At 46.5% G+C, this 15893-nt stretch overlaps 1 protein-coding gene across 4 annotated transcripts in view; it reads left to right on the forward strand.

Annotated features, from left to right (window-relative positions):
• The first annotated feature begins 755 nt into the window (after window positions 1-755).
• Window positions 756-15893, forward strand: part of AGFG1 (ArfGAP with FG repeats 1) — a 67554-nt gene continuing 52416 nt past the window's right edge. The window contains exon 1 of one of the 4 annotated variants that reach the window (XM_004576750.3): window positions 756-1253. In XM_004576750.3, coding sequence (XP_004576807.2) covers window positions 1087-1253 — 167 coding nt within the window. In that variant the 5' untranslated portion in view covers window positions 756-1086. The remainder of the gene's footprint in view (window positions 1254-15893) is intronic. The other 3 variants (XM_058665083.1, XM_004576752.3, XM_004576751.3) reach the window with 3 other exon arrangements.

Below are 15893 nucleotides of genomic sequence, written 5' to 3' on the forward strand. Positions count from 1 at the left end.
CCAGGTTGGAACCTCAGAGCGAGAGCCCAGACAACGCAAATGAGAGGCACGAGGGAAAGAGAAGACAGCCAGTTGGCTGCAGAATGACTTAAGGGAAGGCACGCTGCAGGTGCCCCTGGTCCGTCTGGGACAGTGTGGCAGAAAGCACGCACCTGTGACTGACCGGAAGTCCCGGCGCAGGGATGCAGCGGGCTTCTCAACGCAGGTGACTCCTTCACTTCCGCCAGTCCCTTTTCCATTTGTGGCCATGTCTTCGGGGAATTTTAGTTACCTCTGTGGGAAGACACTGTTGGCCTGGGGCGGGCAAACGCTGTGCGCACCTAACGCACAGGGCAACCCCCACAGCAAAATGTCCCCACTGCGGCGAGCTGGTGTTATCCCGAGGTGGAGAGTACAGGAGGCAGGAAGGAGTCGGCTGTGTTTGGCTGAGTAAAGGAAGATGGAGGAAGGAGGTTGGGCTGAACGCTGGAGTGCTTCTGAGGCCTGGATGAGCCACGTGGAATTCTCCCCAGAACAGAAGGCGAAACGCGACGGGGCCGTGAGGGCGCAGGATGACCCATGTAAAACGCCTAGCACATTATGAAAGGGCCTCAAAAAGTTCATGAACAATGGGGATGAAAAGTAAATTTTAGTGCCCCAAACCAGAAAAGCTATGGAAATTACTCAAATGCGGAAAAACGCTCGGCCATGTTTCTCCTCAGGCCCCCGGGGGCCCGCCCGGAGCCAGGCCTCGGCGCGGCCGCAGTGACTCCTCCCGGCCAGCAGAGGGCGCAGGCCGACAGTTGGCCACTCGCCGCCCGGGGCGGGCCTCCTCTTGCCTTCCCCCCGCGCTCGCCTTCCCTTCCCCGGCCGAGTCGGGAAGGTGGCGGCGGCGGTTGTCCCGGGCCGGCGGGTCGGTGCGGCCCGTGAGCTCGCGCTCCGCCGCGTCCGCGCCGCGTCCAGCGCCGTCGAGCCGAGCCGAGGCGGGCGGGCGCAGGGCGGCGGCCAGGGCGGCCAGGGCGGCCCGTGGGGGAAGCGCGGGCCCCCCGGCGCAGCGCCGCCCGCTTCCCGGCCCTCGCCGGCCTCCCTCCCTCGGGCGCCGCGGCCATGGCGGCCAGCGCGAAGCGGAAGCAGGAGGAGAAGCACCTCAAGATGCTGCGGGACATGACGGGCCTCCCGCACAACCGCAAGTGCTTCGACTGCGACCAGCGGGGCCCCACCTACGTGAACATGACGGTCGGCTCCTTCGTGTGCACCTCCTGCTCGGGCAGCCTGTGAGTGCCGGGCCGGGGGGCGGCCGGGGGGCGCGGGCAGCGGCCGAGGGTCCAGGCCCCGCCGTGGGCAGGGTGGGGCCGGCGTCCGAGCTCATCTCGCTGCTCTCCGGGTTTGGGCGTCCGGCCGTGGCGCCCGGGGACGAGGAGGGTCGTGCGGGGGCCCCGTTGTACGGCCTGGGCGCGGCGGGCCCGCGGCGAGGCACCTGCTGGGCGCCGCGGACAGGGGTGGACGGGGGTGGGACGGGAGCTGCAGGGGGCTCTGCCGTCTGCGCTTTTGTTGTCCACAATCTCCCTCCTCGGGCTGAGTATCCTGGTAACTGGGAGAAAGCCGGCGTTTAGGAGTAGTAACAGGGAGGGGGGATGGAAGGATCCCGATGGCAGAGATGTGAATCCCCAGGGGACGAGCAGGAGAGGATTAATTCCGGGGCGTGGGCGGAGGCGCAGAGGAGATAGGCTGTGCGGGTTTTGTTTTTTGTTTTTTTTTTTTTTTTCTTTTCCTCTTCGGGTCCTGAGAGAGCCTTGAGTTCGGGGGAAGTTTGGCTGGAAGTCAGAAGGAGCGGCGGGCGCGGGGTTGTAACTGCGGGAAAGCGCCCGCGTCCCCGCCGTGCCCAGCCCGGGCTTAGGGCTAGGACTCAGGACACAGCGGCTGACCGTCTCCGGTTACTGGGATGGTCCGTGTTTGCCCTTTGTTTAGATGAGAATGTGGTTGCCGTCGGGAGTTTCATCTGGCAAGTTGGCGGGTGATTGGAGAACCGAGAAGGTGCTTTTCGGTGCTGATTGTCTTGGATTTAAAGTTAAGCTGTTGTGAAGTGGTAGTTAGTAGTGTCCAGAGCTTGGACTCTTAAGATGAATAAGCAGACAACATACACGGGGTGCAGGAGGCTGGTTTCTCAGAGAGTTGAAAATGCAGAAAAAATGCAGAACTTTTTTTTTTTTTTTCCAGTTGGGCTCTCAGGCATCCCCAGTTCTCCCAAGTATCACTTCTTTGACAAACACTTATGGTTAGTTAGGTTCCTGTCGTGTTTTCCATGATGCCTTGAGGTGTGCAGATAAATGCTGTGAGGTTTGTATTCTCTGGGTTTATCCCGCGTTGAGGTGTGTCTCAGGATGCTCACACATTTAACTAAAGGATGCCGGGGGTCGGCTCAGGCTGTGCCAATACAGCCCCAAAGGTTCCTTTGACATTTGTCAGCAGACACAGGCCACCTGGCCAGGTGGCAGGACCTGGGAGGTGTCTGGCTCGTGCTTTCTGTGAATGAGGCAGAAAATGAAGTGAAACAAGAAAATAATACAATTTTAAGTGTATTTAAGTTTTAAGGCACACTTAAGATGTCCTGAACATAAAGTACTGTAATGCGTAAGTATTTGAAATAGGTATACGCACATATGTATGTTTTCACTGTTGTAGTCGATAGATTCACACCTGTGCTCATTCAGCAAACAACTAAAGTGAGGTTAGGTTATAAAACCTTAAAACGGGCCCACGTGCAGCAGCCTAGTGACTAAATCCTTGCCTTGCATGTGCTGGGATCCCATTTAAGCACTGGTCCCTGTCCTAGCAGCTCCCCTGTTCTTCCAGCTCCCTGCTTGTGGCCTGGGAAAGCCCAAAGCTCCTGCCCCATGTGGGAGACCCGGAAGAGGCTCCTGGCTTCTGATGAGCTCTGCTCGAACCCATTGTGGCCACTTGGGGAGTGAACCAGCTGACCCAAGATGTTTCTCTCTGTCTCTCCTCTTCTCTGTGTATCTGCCTTTACTTTAAAAATAAATAAATCTAAACCCTTTAAATAGATTTTAGATTTAGGCTGTTGGAAGCTCATTGTTATTGAAGGGGGGCATCCTGATGCATCAGGTTGGTGCTGTCTTGTATCTGTAAAAGTGCTTAAAATTATGAACAGCTAATCCAAGCACTCCGGTTAGAGCCGACAGTGAGCTAGCACCTTGATGTTCAAGGACTGGGGTCGATTTTGAGGTGTATGTCACACCAAATTATTTGTTGTGGTTAACATTATAATAAAAGATTGCTTGTTTTAAAAAATGATTCATGAATTTTTTCATTGAGGGTTTAGATGCAATAGAAAAATATTCTCTTTCTAATACCGATTACTTTATGTAGACAATACTTTTAAGCTTGAATTTTCTGGTGGAGAAATATGATCAAATAGTAACTCTGCTCTTTATTTGGACTATCATGGTGAGTAGCCAAGAATTTTAATTCTTTAAGTTAAAAACTGAACAGATGAAAGAAAATGTTGTTACACAGTTATTAACTTGAGATGGATTATAACCAAATGCCCTTTCCAGAGAGCTCTTTTGCAATATCCATTCAGTGTATTGTGGGATCACATAAGTGATATGTATTTTTAAAAATGTATTTATTTATTTTAAAGCAGAGTTAGAGAGAAGGGAGAAAGAGATCTTCCATCCATTGCTTTGTTCCCCAAGTGGCTGTAGCAGTTGGGGCTGGCGCCGTCTGAAACGGGGAGCCAGGGGTTTCACCCAGGACCACAGGCGTGCAGGGGCCAATGCCTAGAGCTGTCATTCTCTGCCTTCCCAGGCACATTAGCGGGGAGCTGGATGGGAAGTGGAGCAGTGGGACATGAACTCGTGTCTGTATGGGATGCTGGCAGAGGATTAGCCAGTTGAGCCATTGTGCAGAGCCCCAACTGTTGCCTTCTTAGAAGTACTGTGAAGCTTTCCCATCTTAACAGGGCCGATTATGGGGCTTTTGAACAGACTTGGACCCGTCTTCTGCTCTCTCTTCCTAGTGCAGCTGCTGGGACTGGCCCAGTCTGGACCAGAAGCTGACAGCACCATCCAGGCATCCCACGCAGGTGGCAGAGGCCAGTGCACGCCAGTCCCCACTGCCAAAACATGTTCTCAGTGCATTAGCAGGGTGGCCTATTGGAAATGAAGCAGCCAGGACTCGAACTGCTGGTGTTGCAGGCAGTGACTTAGTTCCTAGCACACAATACTGTCCCACAAGTTTCTATAAAGTTTTTAACTTTGTAACAAATAGAACTTGTCAGTGCTTTTGTTTAGCATTGCATGAATGTGTTTTGAATATGTATCCACTGCTTAGATAATTTGTCTTTTGATATATAACCCAGACACTGCTGTTTATGATTTTCAGCATTTTAACTTTTTTGAACGAGGTGTTTATGTTTGTTGAAAGGCAGGGGGGTTGGCAGTGGCAGACAGAGCGAGATCTTTCATCTGCTGGTCACAACATCTGGGGCTGGGCCAATTTGAAAAAAAGAGGCAGACACACACAAGAGAGAGAGAGAGAGAGAGAGAGAGAGAGAGAGAGAGAGAGGGAGAGGTAGCTGGGGGGGCACTCTGGGATGCAGGTGTCCCACACAGCTTTGCTGCTGCCTCCTGGGGGGCACTCTGGGTTGCAGGTGTCCCACGCCGTTCTGCTGCTGCTACTGCACTGACTGCCTGCTCCTTGACTGTAAGGCAGTTTGAATGCAGAATTGTTCTGGATTTTTACCTCATTTTTCAGTCTTATATAGTTCTCCAGTGTTACGTGACAACCTTTCCTAGTGATTCAATTTTGATTCATTTTATATGGAAGCAATTCTCATGCATTATTTTGTAAAATATTCAGTTATCTGCCTACCCACTGCTGTACCAAGTATCTTATCAAGCACCGTGTCAGACTTTTGATCAGCAAAACTCAGTTGGAAGAAGTAGGAGAGGTTTGCCTTGTGGTAACTGTGCCTTGTGTGGTGTGCAAACTGTAGGCTTTTCAGAGGGGCGGCAGCGTAGTTTCCTCAGCACTGTGGTCAGAATGTTCTCTGCTGTTCTGTGAGCGTCTCCACCAGGGCACCTCCTCAGCACTGGGGCTTGGCGACAGCAACATGACGTTCACGCGGTGGCGTTGTTTCCACATATGTTCTCACACTTTGTTTTACTCATTTTTCTGCGATTTTTGGCACAGTTGTGATTGTAATGCTTTGGTGATTTGCTGTAAAATAGGTAAAATATAATTTTCTGGACTTATTGCAATTAACTGTTAGTGAAAGAAATTAAAAATATTGTTTTATGGAACTTGCTGACTTCTGGATCTGAATTTAAAAACCATTGCTTCTTTAGGAAATCCTGCGTCTGCTCAAGTAGCATTCTTCAGAAAGCGGGCAGCTTTCCTAGGCCAACTTCATTCTTCTACAGCATGCGTGACTCTCAGATCAGTGAGGAGATACGAAGTGCGGGATAGCGTTATCCTTGCCATGTTTTCCTCGGTTTAAATAGTCGAAGCTCTATCATGGGAAGCATGGCTTGAGTCCTCCAATACACATATGTAAAGCATATGTATACGTACAGAAAATAAGTCGTAGTATTAGCAGCAGGTTCCCTGTGATGTCTGTTACGGCCTCACACCTTGGCAGCTCATGCCCCGAAGGCACTTGATTGAAGAGGATTGGAATGAAATTCATTAACTTTATGATGGGGATGGAAACTTGGATTGTTTGAAATATGGGAAATGGTAACTTAAAAATTGTTCCAAGAGATGTTAATCTTTTTTATTGATAGCATGAATGTGTTTTTTAGGCGCATTGGTCATAATTACACCTTGCTTTTGCACCTGCTGCATAGGAAGGCCCATTAACAAAGTGCAGGTGCCTGGAGGATGTGTTGCAGGTTGTCTGCGTGTCCGGAACTCAGCATGTTTTTCAGATTTTCTGTATCTTCCTGTATCTGGGGGGAATGGGGGAGATAAGGGGAGAAGCCACACCTAGCCTCCCAACCTGCCCAGTACCTGAGGGTGGGGGACAGCCATGTGATGTCATCCCAGGGTCCAGATGTAGAGCTTGTTTGGAGGGTTCTGTTCAGGTAGTTTTGGGAGTTCTGAAATGCTGTCAGTCTTGCTGATCCAAAGATGAGAAAATCCTTCCAATGTCCATTGGCTGGTGTAGTTGACTCTAGAGTCTTCATTCACCCAGATTTTTGTTTTCATTGTTTGGGCGTGGTAGTTGTCCAGTTTGTCTGTCCTTCCTCTGCTATGGTACCAGATGTCCTCTGCAGGTCCAAGTGGGTTGCTGTGTCCTCCGTGTGCATCAGGGCCTGCTGTTGGCTGCTTCGTCTCTTCCACTGAGGAGGCTCAGTTCTGACATGGGGACTTCATGGTGAGACCGTCAATACTGGATGTGAAACCCCACGTCTCCCCACATATGCCCACCTGTGCCATCCCTCTGGCCCCCTGTAAGCCCACACACCAAGTCCCCACAAGTGCACCACCAGGCGGCTAGTGAACTTCCTCCAGCTCTATTGGTGCTCCAGACTGCCCGACACAGGCCTCACATGACTTCTGCCCCCAGGATCCATGGACCCAGCACCCACTGTGCAGGTGGGCCTGTGGCTCCCCCATCTCCCTCTACCCTTGGGGATCAAGGACTAGGCACCTGCCATGCAGGCAAGCCCAAGGACCCAGGCCAGGTGACCCAGGTTCTGCTGGACCCCTGTCCTTGGGCTCACAGATTTCAGTGGGTTTTTCTTTAAAGAGATTACTTATGGGGCTAGGCACAGTAGCCTAGTGACTAAAGGCCTTGCCTTGCGCTTGCCAGAATCCCAAATGGGTGCCGTTTCGTGTCCCAGCACCCCTGCTTCCCATCAAGCTCCCTGCTTGAGGCCTGGGAAAGCAGTAGAGGATGGTCCAGGACCCTGGGACCCTGCATCTGCATGAGAGACCTAGAAGAAGCTCCTGGCTCCCAGCTTCAGTTATGCTCTGGCCATTTTGACCATTTGGAGAGTGAACCAGCAGGAGGAAGACCTTCTCTCTGTGTATCTGCCTTTCCAGTAAAGATAAACAAAAATTACTTATGTGCAGTAAAGAAAATAGCAAAGACATGGAAAGAACCCAGATGCTGGTCCAAAGAAGAGTGGGTAAGAAACAGCAGTACATCTACTCCCGTGGAATACTACTCAGCCATTCAGGAGATTGGAATTCTACCATCGGCAACCAAAATGGTCCCGATGGAGAGCATTATGCTCAATGAAAGAAGACAATGCCGAAAGGTCAAATATCGTATGTTCTCTCTGATATAAGGCAACCTTCGTCAAATACATGATCAATAGCCCTTTCATAGCTGTTTTTGCTACAATTCATGGGTTTTGATATTTTTGTTTTTATTTTCATTTCTACAAAATTACTAAATTTTTCACTGATTCACAGGTCGTATAGTAGCATCAACTTCAAGAAGGCTTTTGATTTTCTTTTTAATTTCTTCAGTGACACACTGGTCATTCAGTAGCCTGTTACTTCATGGCATTGTAAGTTTTTTAACTTTTCCTGTTTTTGATTTTGTTTTATGGCTTTTCATTTAAGGGGATGTATAGTAACTATATAATATAGACTATCATATGAAGATGTGAGGATACAAAATATCTTGACCATATTTTATGCTGGACTGTCTGTACCTGCAATATCAGGATACACTTAAATAGCAGAATGATGGACTTATTACTGTTTATGAAGGAATATACTGTTGTAATAATATAGAGGAAATCGGTGTTGGGGGAGGCAGCCTGGGAGAGGGTAAGGGAAATCCCAGAGCCTATGGAATTGTATCATTAAAAAAATAACAAATTCTGCAAGATTTGTAGAAATGCGTTTTCGTCACTTAAACCTGTATGTTTAATTTTTAAGAGGAAGAACTGTTTCAGTTATTTTATTTTATTTTATTTCATTTTTTGATTTATTTGTATTTATTGGAAAGTCAGATTTACAGAGAGGAGAGAAGGATCTTCCATCCATTGGTTCACACCCCAAGTGGCCGCAAGAACTGGATCTAAAACCAGGAGCAAGGGGCTTCTTCAGGTCTCCCACATGGGTTGCAGGGTCCCAAGGCTTTGGGCCGTCCGCTACTACTTTCCCAGGCCACAAGCAGAAAGCTGGAGGGGAAGTGGAGCGGCTGGGATACGAACCTGCGCCCACATGGGATCCTGGCGCGTGCAAGATGAGGATTTCAGCCATTAGTTACCACGCTGGGCCCCTTTGGTTTCAATGTTAATTATCAGAGAAATACTATACACATAGTTTAAGGTAAAGGCTATGACAAACAGCAGTTACAGGTTAACCCAACTTATGATTACCTAAAAATCAACTCTGAACTCTTTTTTAAAGACAAAGGTACAGATAGTGGAGGAGAGGCTGAAAGAGAAAGCTCTTTCATCTGCTGGTTCATGCCTCAGGTGGCCATAGTAACGGGCTGGGCGATGCCAAAGCCAGGACCCCACAGGTTCTTCTGGGTTTCCCATGTGGGTACAGAGGCCCAAGTGATTGGGCCATCTTCCACTGCTTTTCCAGATACATTAGCAAGGAGTTGGGTTATCTAGGTCCCAAACTGGCACCCATGTGGGATGCTGGCCTCTTAAAAGAAGGCTTAATGTGTGACAATGTCGGCCTAAACTCTGAGCACTTTTTGTAGTTCTGTCCTATAGTTACCCAAATGTTTCTAATTAACACACTTAGAATATTGCTTTTTCAAAACCAGTTTTGGCTTTTATTGAGGTTTTAAGCGTAGATGGAGAATGATGTGTATCTGTCTTCTTAACACCGCTCCCACCGTGCTCATCCATAAGGGCTCTCCTCCTCTAAGTTTATCATTGTCTCATTTGCTTAGTTGCTTTGTTTGATTTTAAAAATACATGATAAAAAGCAGCTGACCTGAGTTGACTTTTGGACAAATTTGAGTCTTAATAATTGCTATGGTGTTTAGTTACACTTTTTAAAAAGATTTTTTATTTTTATTGGAAAGACAGATATACATAGAGCAGGAGATAGGGGGTGAAAGATCTTCCATCCACTGATTCATTGCCTGAGTGGTCACAGCTGCTGGAGCTGAGACAGTCTGAAACCAGAGCCCAGAGCCCCTTCTGGGTCTCCCATGCAGGTGTAGGGTCCCAAGGACCTTGACCGTACTTGACTGCTCTCTCAGGCCACAAGCAATGAGCTGGATGGGAAGTGGAGCATCTCAGACACGAACCTGCACCCATATGGTATCCTAGCGGATGCAAGGCAAGGGCTTTAGCCACTAGGCTGTCACACTGGACCTGGTATCTAGTAACATTTAGAAGCCAGTGACAACATGCAGCTGCAGAACCTAGCCCAGGAAGAAGTGGACAGGACAGCGACCACGACAAGCAGCTCTGGTGTAGTACAGGGCCTCCCAAGGGAAGAATGCTATCAGGGTCTGCTGTCCCCCAAATCGGCCCGAGTCAGACCCTGCTTTGGTAGCCATTTAGGGAGTGAACTAGCCAGTGGAAGGCCTCTCTCGCCCTCATTCCTTCCTCCTCTGGAATTCTGAAGAAATAAACTACAGAAAATATTAAACATAAAATTTGCCTCTGCCTTCATTCTGCTTTTTCTCTCATTCTTTTGTTCCCATTCTGTGTTGGATGGACTCTATCTCTAGGATCTCTGCATCTTTAGTAGCCTCTCAACTAAATTGGGCAGGAGGCCATTTTTTGAGCATTAAATGGATGGTCTTAATTCTGTTCCCATTTTAAAAATGGCTGGTTTGTTAAAATTCACAAAGCTGAAAACACTCTAGGAAATTGTTTCCAAACCTTTATTTTTAGCTTGAGAAATCTGATGCCATTCCTGTTACTCTTTTTAGCCTGTTCTCCCACCTGTCCTTGGGGATTATCCATGATTTTTTAGTCCCTGCTATTTTTTTAAAGATGCATTTCTTTTTATTGCAATATCAAATATACAGAGAGGAGGAGAGACAGAGGAACGTCTTTCGTCCAATGATTCACTCCCCAAGTGAACGCAATGGCCGGAGCTGAGCTAATGTGAAGCCAGGAACCAGGAACCTCCTCCAGGTCCTCCACATGGGGATAGGATCTCAAGGTTTGGGCCGTCCTTGGCTGCTTTCCCAGGCCACAAGCAGGGAGTCGGTTGGGAAGCGGGATCCTGGCGCGTTCAAGGCGAAGACTTGAGCTGCTCGGCTACGGCGCCAGTCGCAGTCGCTAATATTTAAAAAAGAATTTTTTGGGGCCTGGCGGCATGGCCTAGTGGCTATAGTCCTCACCTTGAACGCCCCGGGATCCCATATGGGCGCCGGTTCTAATCCCGGCAGCTCCACTTCCCATCCAGCTCCCTGCTTGTGGCCTGGGAAAGCAGTTGAGGACTGCCCAATGCATTGGGACCCTGCACCCACGTGGGAGACCCAGAAGAGGTTCCAGATTCCCGGCTTCGGATCGGCACAGCACCGGCCTTTGCGGCTCTCTTGGGGAGTGAATCATCGGACTGAAGATCTTCCTCTCTGTCTCTCCTCCTCTCTGTATATCTGACTTTGTAATAAACTGAGTAAATCTTTAAAAAAAAAAGATGTTTTTTTAATGTGTTTTGAAAGGTAAGGCAGTCACTGGTACCCTTCGGCATGTTCTGTGGTAGAGAGGAGGGGGTGGGTGGTAGAGGGAAGAATGTTCTTGTCTTCCACTCTGTGGGAAGCATCCCTCTGCGTTTTCAGTCTTTACATCGTCTTGGGAAGTGGAGTGTTTTCATGATGCCACCCTGTATCCTTGAGAGGGGCAGTAAGTCCTAGCGGATGGGTCATTGATTGACAGGTGTGTGGGAATTACAGATTGCAGGGGACTGTGACTTCTGGCTCTTGATCTTTGGTTACCTGCCTGTCCCATCTCACTTTCCCCTTTAGTAGACATTTTTGACTCAGTGCAAGGGTGCAGGTTCATCACATGTTCTGCAGTTGCTTGCTGCTGGTTAGGGATGTAGGGCTTACCTGTCCTAGACTCGGAGCTCTTCTTATCTCATCTGATGGATTTCTTTCGCATGCTGGGGAACTTCACTCAGTGCCAATGAGTATGTCACCTGCATCTTCATCATTACTCTGAGATGTTGTTGACTTCTTAGCATAGCAGTCAGAACATAGATGGTCTCATCATGCAACATGTGCACCAGGAACAGACCACACACCTGTGGGTCCCTGAGATCAGAGATCTTGATGTGTCTGACGCCATCATGAGATGAAAAGAAAGACATGCTGCCTACTGACACCAAAAGCCATTGGTGGTGCTTTCCCCACAGTGGGTGCTACAGGCTGGCCCAGGGAGCCCAGTGTGCTGGCTCTTTGGGTCCCAGCCCAGCTGTTAAAAGGCATCTTCTATTTGTTATAGGTTTTAAATGTATATTTTTATATTAAGAATTTATTTTCAGTAAATAAACATAAAATCGAAATGGACAAATTAGCTGTTTCTTTCTGCCAGTATTGGCAACTACATAAATTTCTACAGCCTATTAAAATATTTCAGTCAGCTTCTTCCCCAGCAAGGAAAGACATTTAATAAAACTAAGCTTTTGGGCTGGTGTAGTGGCGTAAAGAGTTAAGCCACCGACTGCAATAGCAGCATCCCACATGGGCACAAGTTTGAGTATTGGATGCTTCATTTGCTTTACAGCAGAAGGTGGACCCTGCTGCCCAAGTGGGCGACTTGGATGAAGCTGGTGGCTTCAGCTTGGCTCTGTCCTGGTCACTGGGGCCACTTGGGGAGTGATCCAGTGGATGGAGGATTTTTCTGTCCGTCTCTGTAACTCTTTCAAATAAATAATAATAATTTTTATAAAAGCAACGGAGTTTTCTTAGTCACCCTGCACAGATTGTTACTTGAGCAGAAGGCTTTTTGCAAGATTGAGGTGTCGTTAAGAGCAGCACACTGCTGGATGTACCAGTGCGTCATGCCGTCTGGTTACAGGCGTTCCTGGGGACTGCTCACTGAAACTGAATTCATAGGGATTTGTCTGTGAATTATGCAGCTAAAACATATTAGGTTGTGCCAGTATACTTCATGACTTGGAACCAGCTAATTGGCAAATGTGCTTTCAAAATATTAATACTGCAGTTTTTTTAGTGAGTCAAATAATCTTTTTGCACAGAACTGGAGACTTACTGTGTGTTTTAGGGTTTAGAATGAGTGGCACATCAGATTTGGCTGTTTAAAATGATGCAGTTCAGTATTGGCCCCGTTTAAGAATGGTGTAGTGTACTTGCCAGTGTTTTCATATAATAATTGTATGTAATATCCCTAATATGTTCTGTAAATGCTGAATTTACATAGCAGACAGGCTGAGTTTAGTAATAAAGAGAAGTGGCAGCAGCCTCCAGGAAAACACCTTACCCATAAATATTTCAGTCTCACTCAGTCAAAGGTTTCATTCATTTACGTGGCCAGATTGGTAAGTGAAGAAAATGATCTGCAAATAAGAAACTTAATTAGTGTAAAAATTGTGATCGCAAAACTGCAGTGGATTCTTTGTTGAGTTAGCATACAAGGGTCTACAGGTCAATGAATTTTAAGAAGTAACTTCGACTAACAGCAGAATGTGGGGGACAGGTGTTGGAATGAACAGGCTGCTGATGCAAGCTTTGGCACCTCTGCTCCTGGTCCAGCTTTCTGCCCATGCAGCCCTGGGGCAGTATCTGATGGCCCAAGGGCTTCAACTGTCGCCGCTGGCCGAGGCCTGGACAGGGCTCAAAACCCCTGGCTTTGACCTGGCCCTGCCTGTGCTGGCGCGGAGCAGCAGGTGGCAGCCCTTGCACTGCACTCTTTGTTGCTTATTCTCTTATTTACTCATTTGCTCTGCCTTTCATCACCACAAAACCTCTTAGTTCTTATTTTACTTCAGTCCTTGACACCTGCTCCTGTGTTCTGCAGCACTGCAGGCTTTGTGTTTGTGAGAATGGCAGGTGCTGGCATCATGGCAGTGTCATGCTGTTCAGGTTGATCCAAGTTAGTAATTGGCTACTTGAGCAGTTTGTTCCACATTGTCACCAAGCAGTGTTCTTTTGCTTAGTTACCCCTTCTGGGATTTGTGGGAGCTTTGGGTTGCCTCTAGCTTCTGATGCATATAAGTATAGTTACTGTCAATATTTGTGTACAAGTTTTTGGCAAATAAAAGTTCTTATTTCATATGGGTAAAATACATAGGGAGGGATTGCTAGATACATTTTCATAAAGATGTTTAATTTTCTAAATTAAAATTTTAAGTAATTGTTAAAAGTTTGAAATTTACATTTGGTCTTATTGTACAGATGTGGTAGGGTTAACAAGTATATCCTTTTAAGTTTTCTTTGAGAAAGAATTTCTGTCTGCCACTGGATTTCCCAAATACTTGAAACAGCAGCGGTGGGTAGGGATGCCAAGTGGAGGAGCTGCGAACTCAATCCAGTTCCTGCACGTGGTGGTGGGAACTCACCCGAATGAGAAGCAGGAAGCTGAAATTTGGAGTTAGGGCGTTGAACCCAGCACTGTAGTGTGTGGACAGCTTTGTCTTCCCCAGGAGAACAAGTATCTATCCCTGGGCCCCAGCGGCTTAAGTCCTCGCCTTAAATGCTCTGGGATCCCATATGGGCACCGGTTCTAATCCCGGCAGCTCCGCTTCCCATCCAGCTCCCTGCTTGTGCCTTGGGAAAGCAGCCGAGGATGGCTCAAAGCCTTGTTATCCTGCATCTGCGTGGGAGACCTGATTCCTGGCTTCGGATTGGCTCAGCACCAGCTGTTGCGGTCATTTGGGGAGTGAATCATCGGACGAAAGATCTTCCTCTCTGTTTGTTCTCCTCTCTGTATATCTGACTTTGTAATAAAAAATAAATAAATCTTAAAAAAACAAAAAAACCAAGTATCTATCCCTGAAATAGATCAGTGTTCTAAGTATTATTGTGGGCACAATGTTAATTTTTTTCATTTCCCTCTACAAATTGGTTATTAGTAAACAGGTAATGTTCAGCATTGCCTTTGTGTTTACTCATTTGCTCTTTGCATCTTAAGATTTTTGGGGGTGGTCTTTTTTTAAGTTTATAACTTTTTTTAGTGATAGACTCATGTGGTCTAGATCCTTATGTTATCATTTGTCTGTTTTTGAAGTTTTATGAGAGGCAGTGAGGGAGGGAAAGAGGAAGAGAGAAAAAAAAGGGAGAGACAAGGAGAGAGAGATTTTCCATCTGCTAGTCCACTGCACAGATGATCCTAACAGCCAGGGCTGGGTTGGAGTGAGCAGTCTGGGTCTCCATCTGGGGCTGCCCTGCGGCTGGCAGGGACCCAAGCTCTGCTGTCCTCCAGCACTCTCTTCTCAGGACAGCCAGGGCTGGAGCAGCCAGTACAGTGTGGAAGCAGGTGTCCCAAGTGGATGCTTAACTGCTCGGACAAAAGCCTGTCCCTTACTTGTTTTTCTTAATTTGAAAGATAACATTATTTTGATTTTAAAACTTCAGAGATAGCTTCTCTGAAAGTATAGTGATTTTTTTTCTCTTACTATTTGAAGATTATATATATTCCTTGTATTAATGAATTCTTCGGAAAAGTCAAAATATTTTTCCTTTGTCTTAAGATTGTTAAGATTTTTTTGGTGTTTATCTGTAGATCATGCCTTTTATGGCATCTGAATAATATCTGCCATTTTCTCTTCAGATGTTGCCACTTTCTGATTTTCTCTCTTGAAAGACCATTTATTATTTGTTTTTAAACCTGAGTATCTTTTTTTTCTGTTTTCCTGCATGTCTGTATTGCCTTCTGAGTTATTTCTTATTTTTACTTTCCAATTTCTTGATTTTTTTTCCATCCAGCTTCATCAGATCTGCTCCTCGACTGATTTGTTGACTCACCTTCTTCCCCCAAGATTTATGTGTTTAATTGAAAGGTAGAGAGAGAGTAGTGTCTTCATCTTCTGGTTCACTCCCCAGGTGACCGCAGTGGCTGAGCTGGGCCCCGAGGAAGCCAGGAGTATGAAACACTCTCTGGGTTTTGTACATGATTGCAGGAGTCTAAGGACTGACTTCCCCCACCCCCATTTTTAAAATTATTATTGTTATTATTTTATGATACAGTTCCATAGGCTCTGGGTTTCCCTTACTCTCTCACTAAATCCTTTCCTTCCCTTCCCTTCTGATTTCCCCTCTTTTATGACAATAGTATAGTTCCTGATAAACAGTCATCAGGCCATCATTGCAGGCATGCACAATGGCAGAGTCCAGCATCCTATTGTCAAGATAGTAAACAGTTTCAGTGGGAGTCCATCTTTGATCTGGAAATACAGAAATATTCTGCAGTGTATCCTCACATCTGGATGTGATAGTCTATTACACAGTTACTATACATCCTCTTAAATGAAAAGCCATAATACAAAATCAACAGGAAGAAAAATAGAAATTTACAATGCCATGAAGTTAAATAACATGCTACTGAGTGATTTGCATGTTGCTGAAGAAAAGAAAATCAAGAAGCTTCTTGAAGAAAATGATGCTGCTGTATAACTATGAGACAGTGAATAATTTAAAATGAGAAAAAAATTGTTTTGAAGAAATGAAAATAAAAACCAGAACATCAAACAAAATTCATGATATAGTTTCCACGTATCTTTGTTGCTGAGATGTTTTCCTGTAGACAGCATATAGATGGGTTTTGTTTTTTAATCTGGTCTACTAATCTGTGATGTTTGATGGTTTTAAGTCATTTACATTCTGCATTAATATGAATAGTTGGTAATTTGGTCTTGTCATTTTAGCAGTGGGTTGTTCATTATTTGATTTCGTCCTGTTGTTATTTTATTGGGATGTTCTTCACATTTGCCTCTGGTTTTGGTGGGTGCTATTCCTCTTCTCTTTCGAGAGAACATTTAAATAT

This window comes from Ochotona princeps, chromosome 5 (genome assembly GCF_030435755.1).
Source record: "Ochotona princeps isolate mOchPri1 chromosome 5, mOchPri1.hap1, whole genome shotgun sequence".
Lineage (NCBI taxonomy): Eukaryota > Metazoa > Chordata > Mammalia > Lagomorpha > Ochotonidae > Ochotona > Ochotona princeps.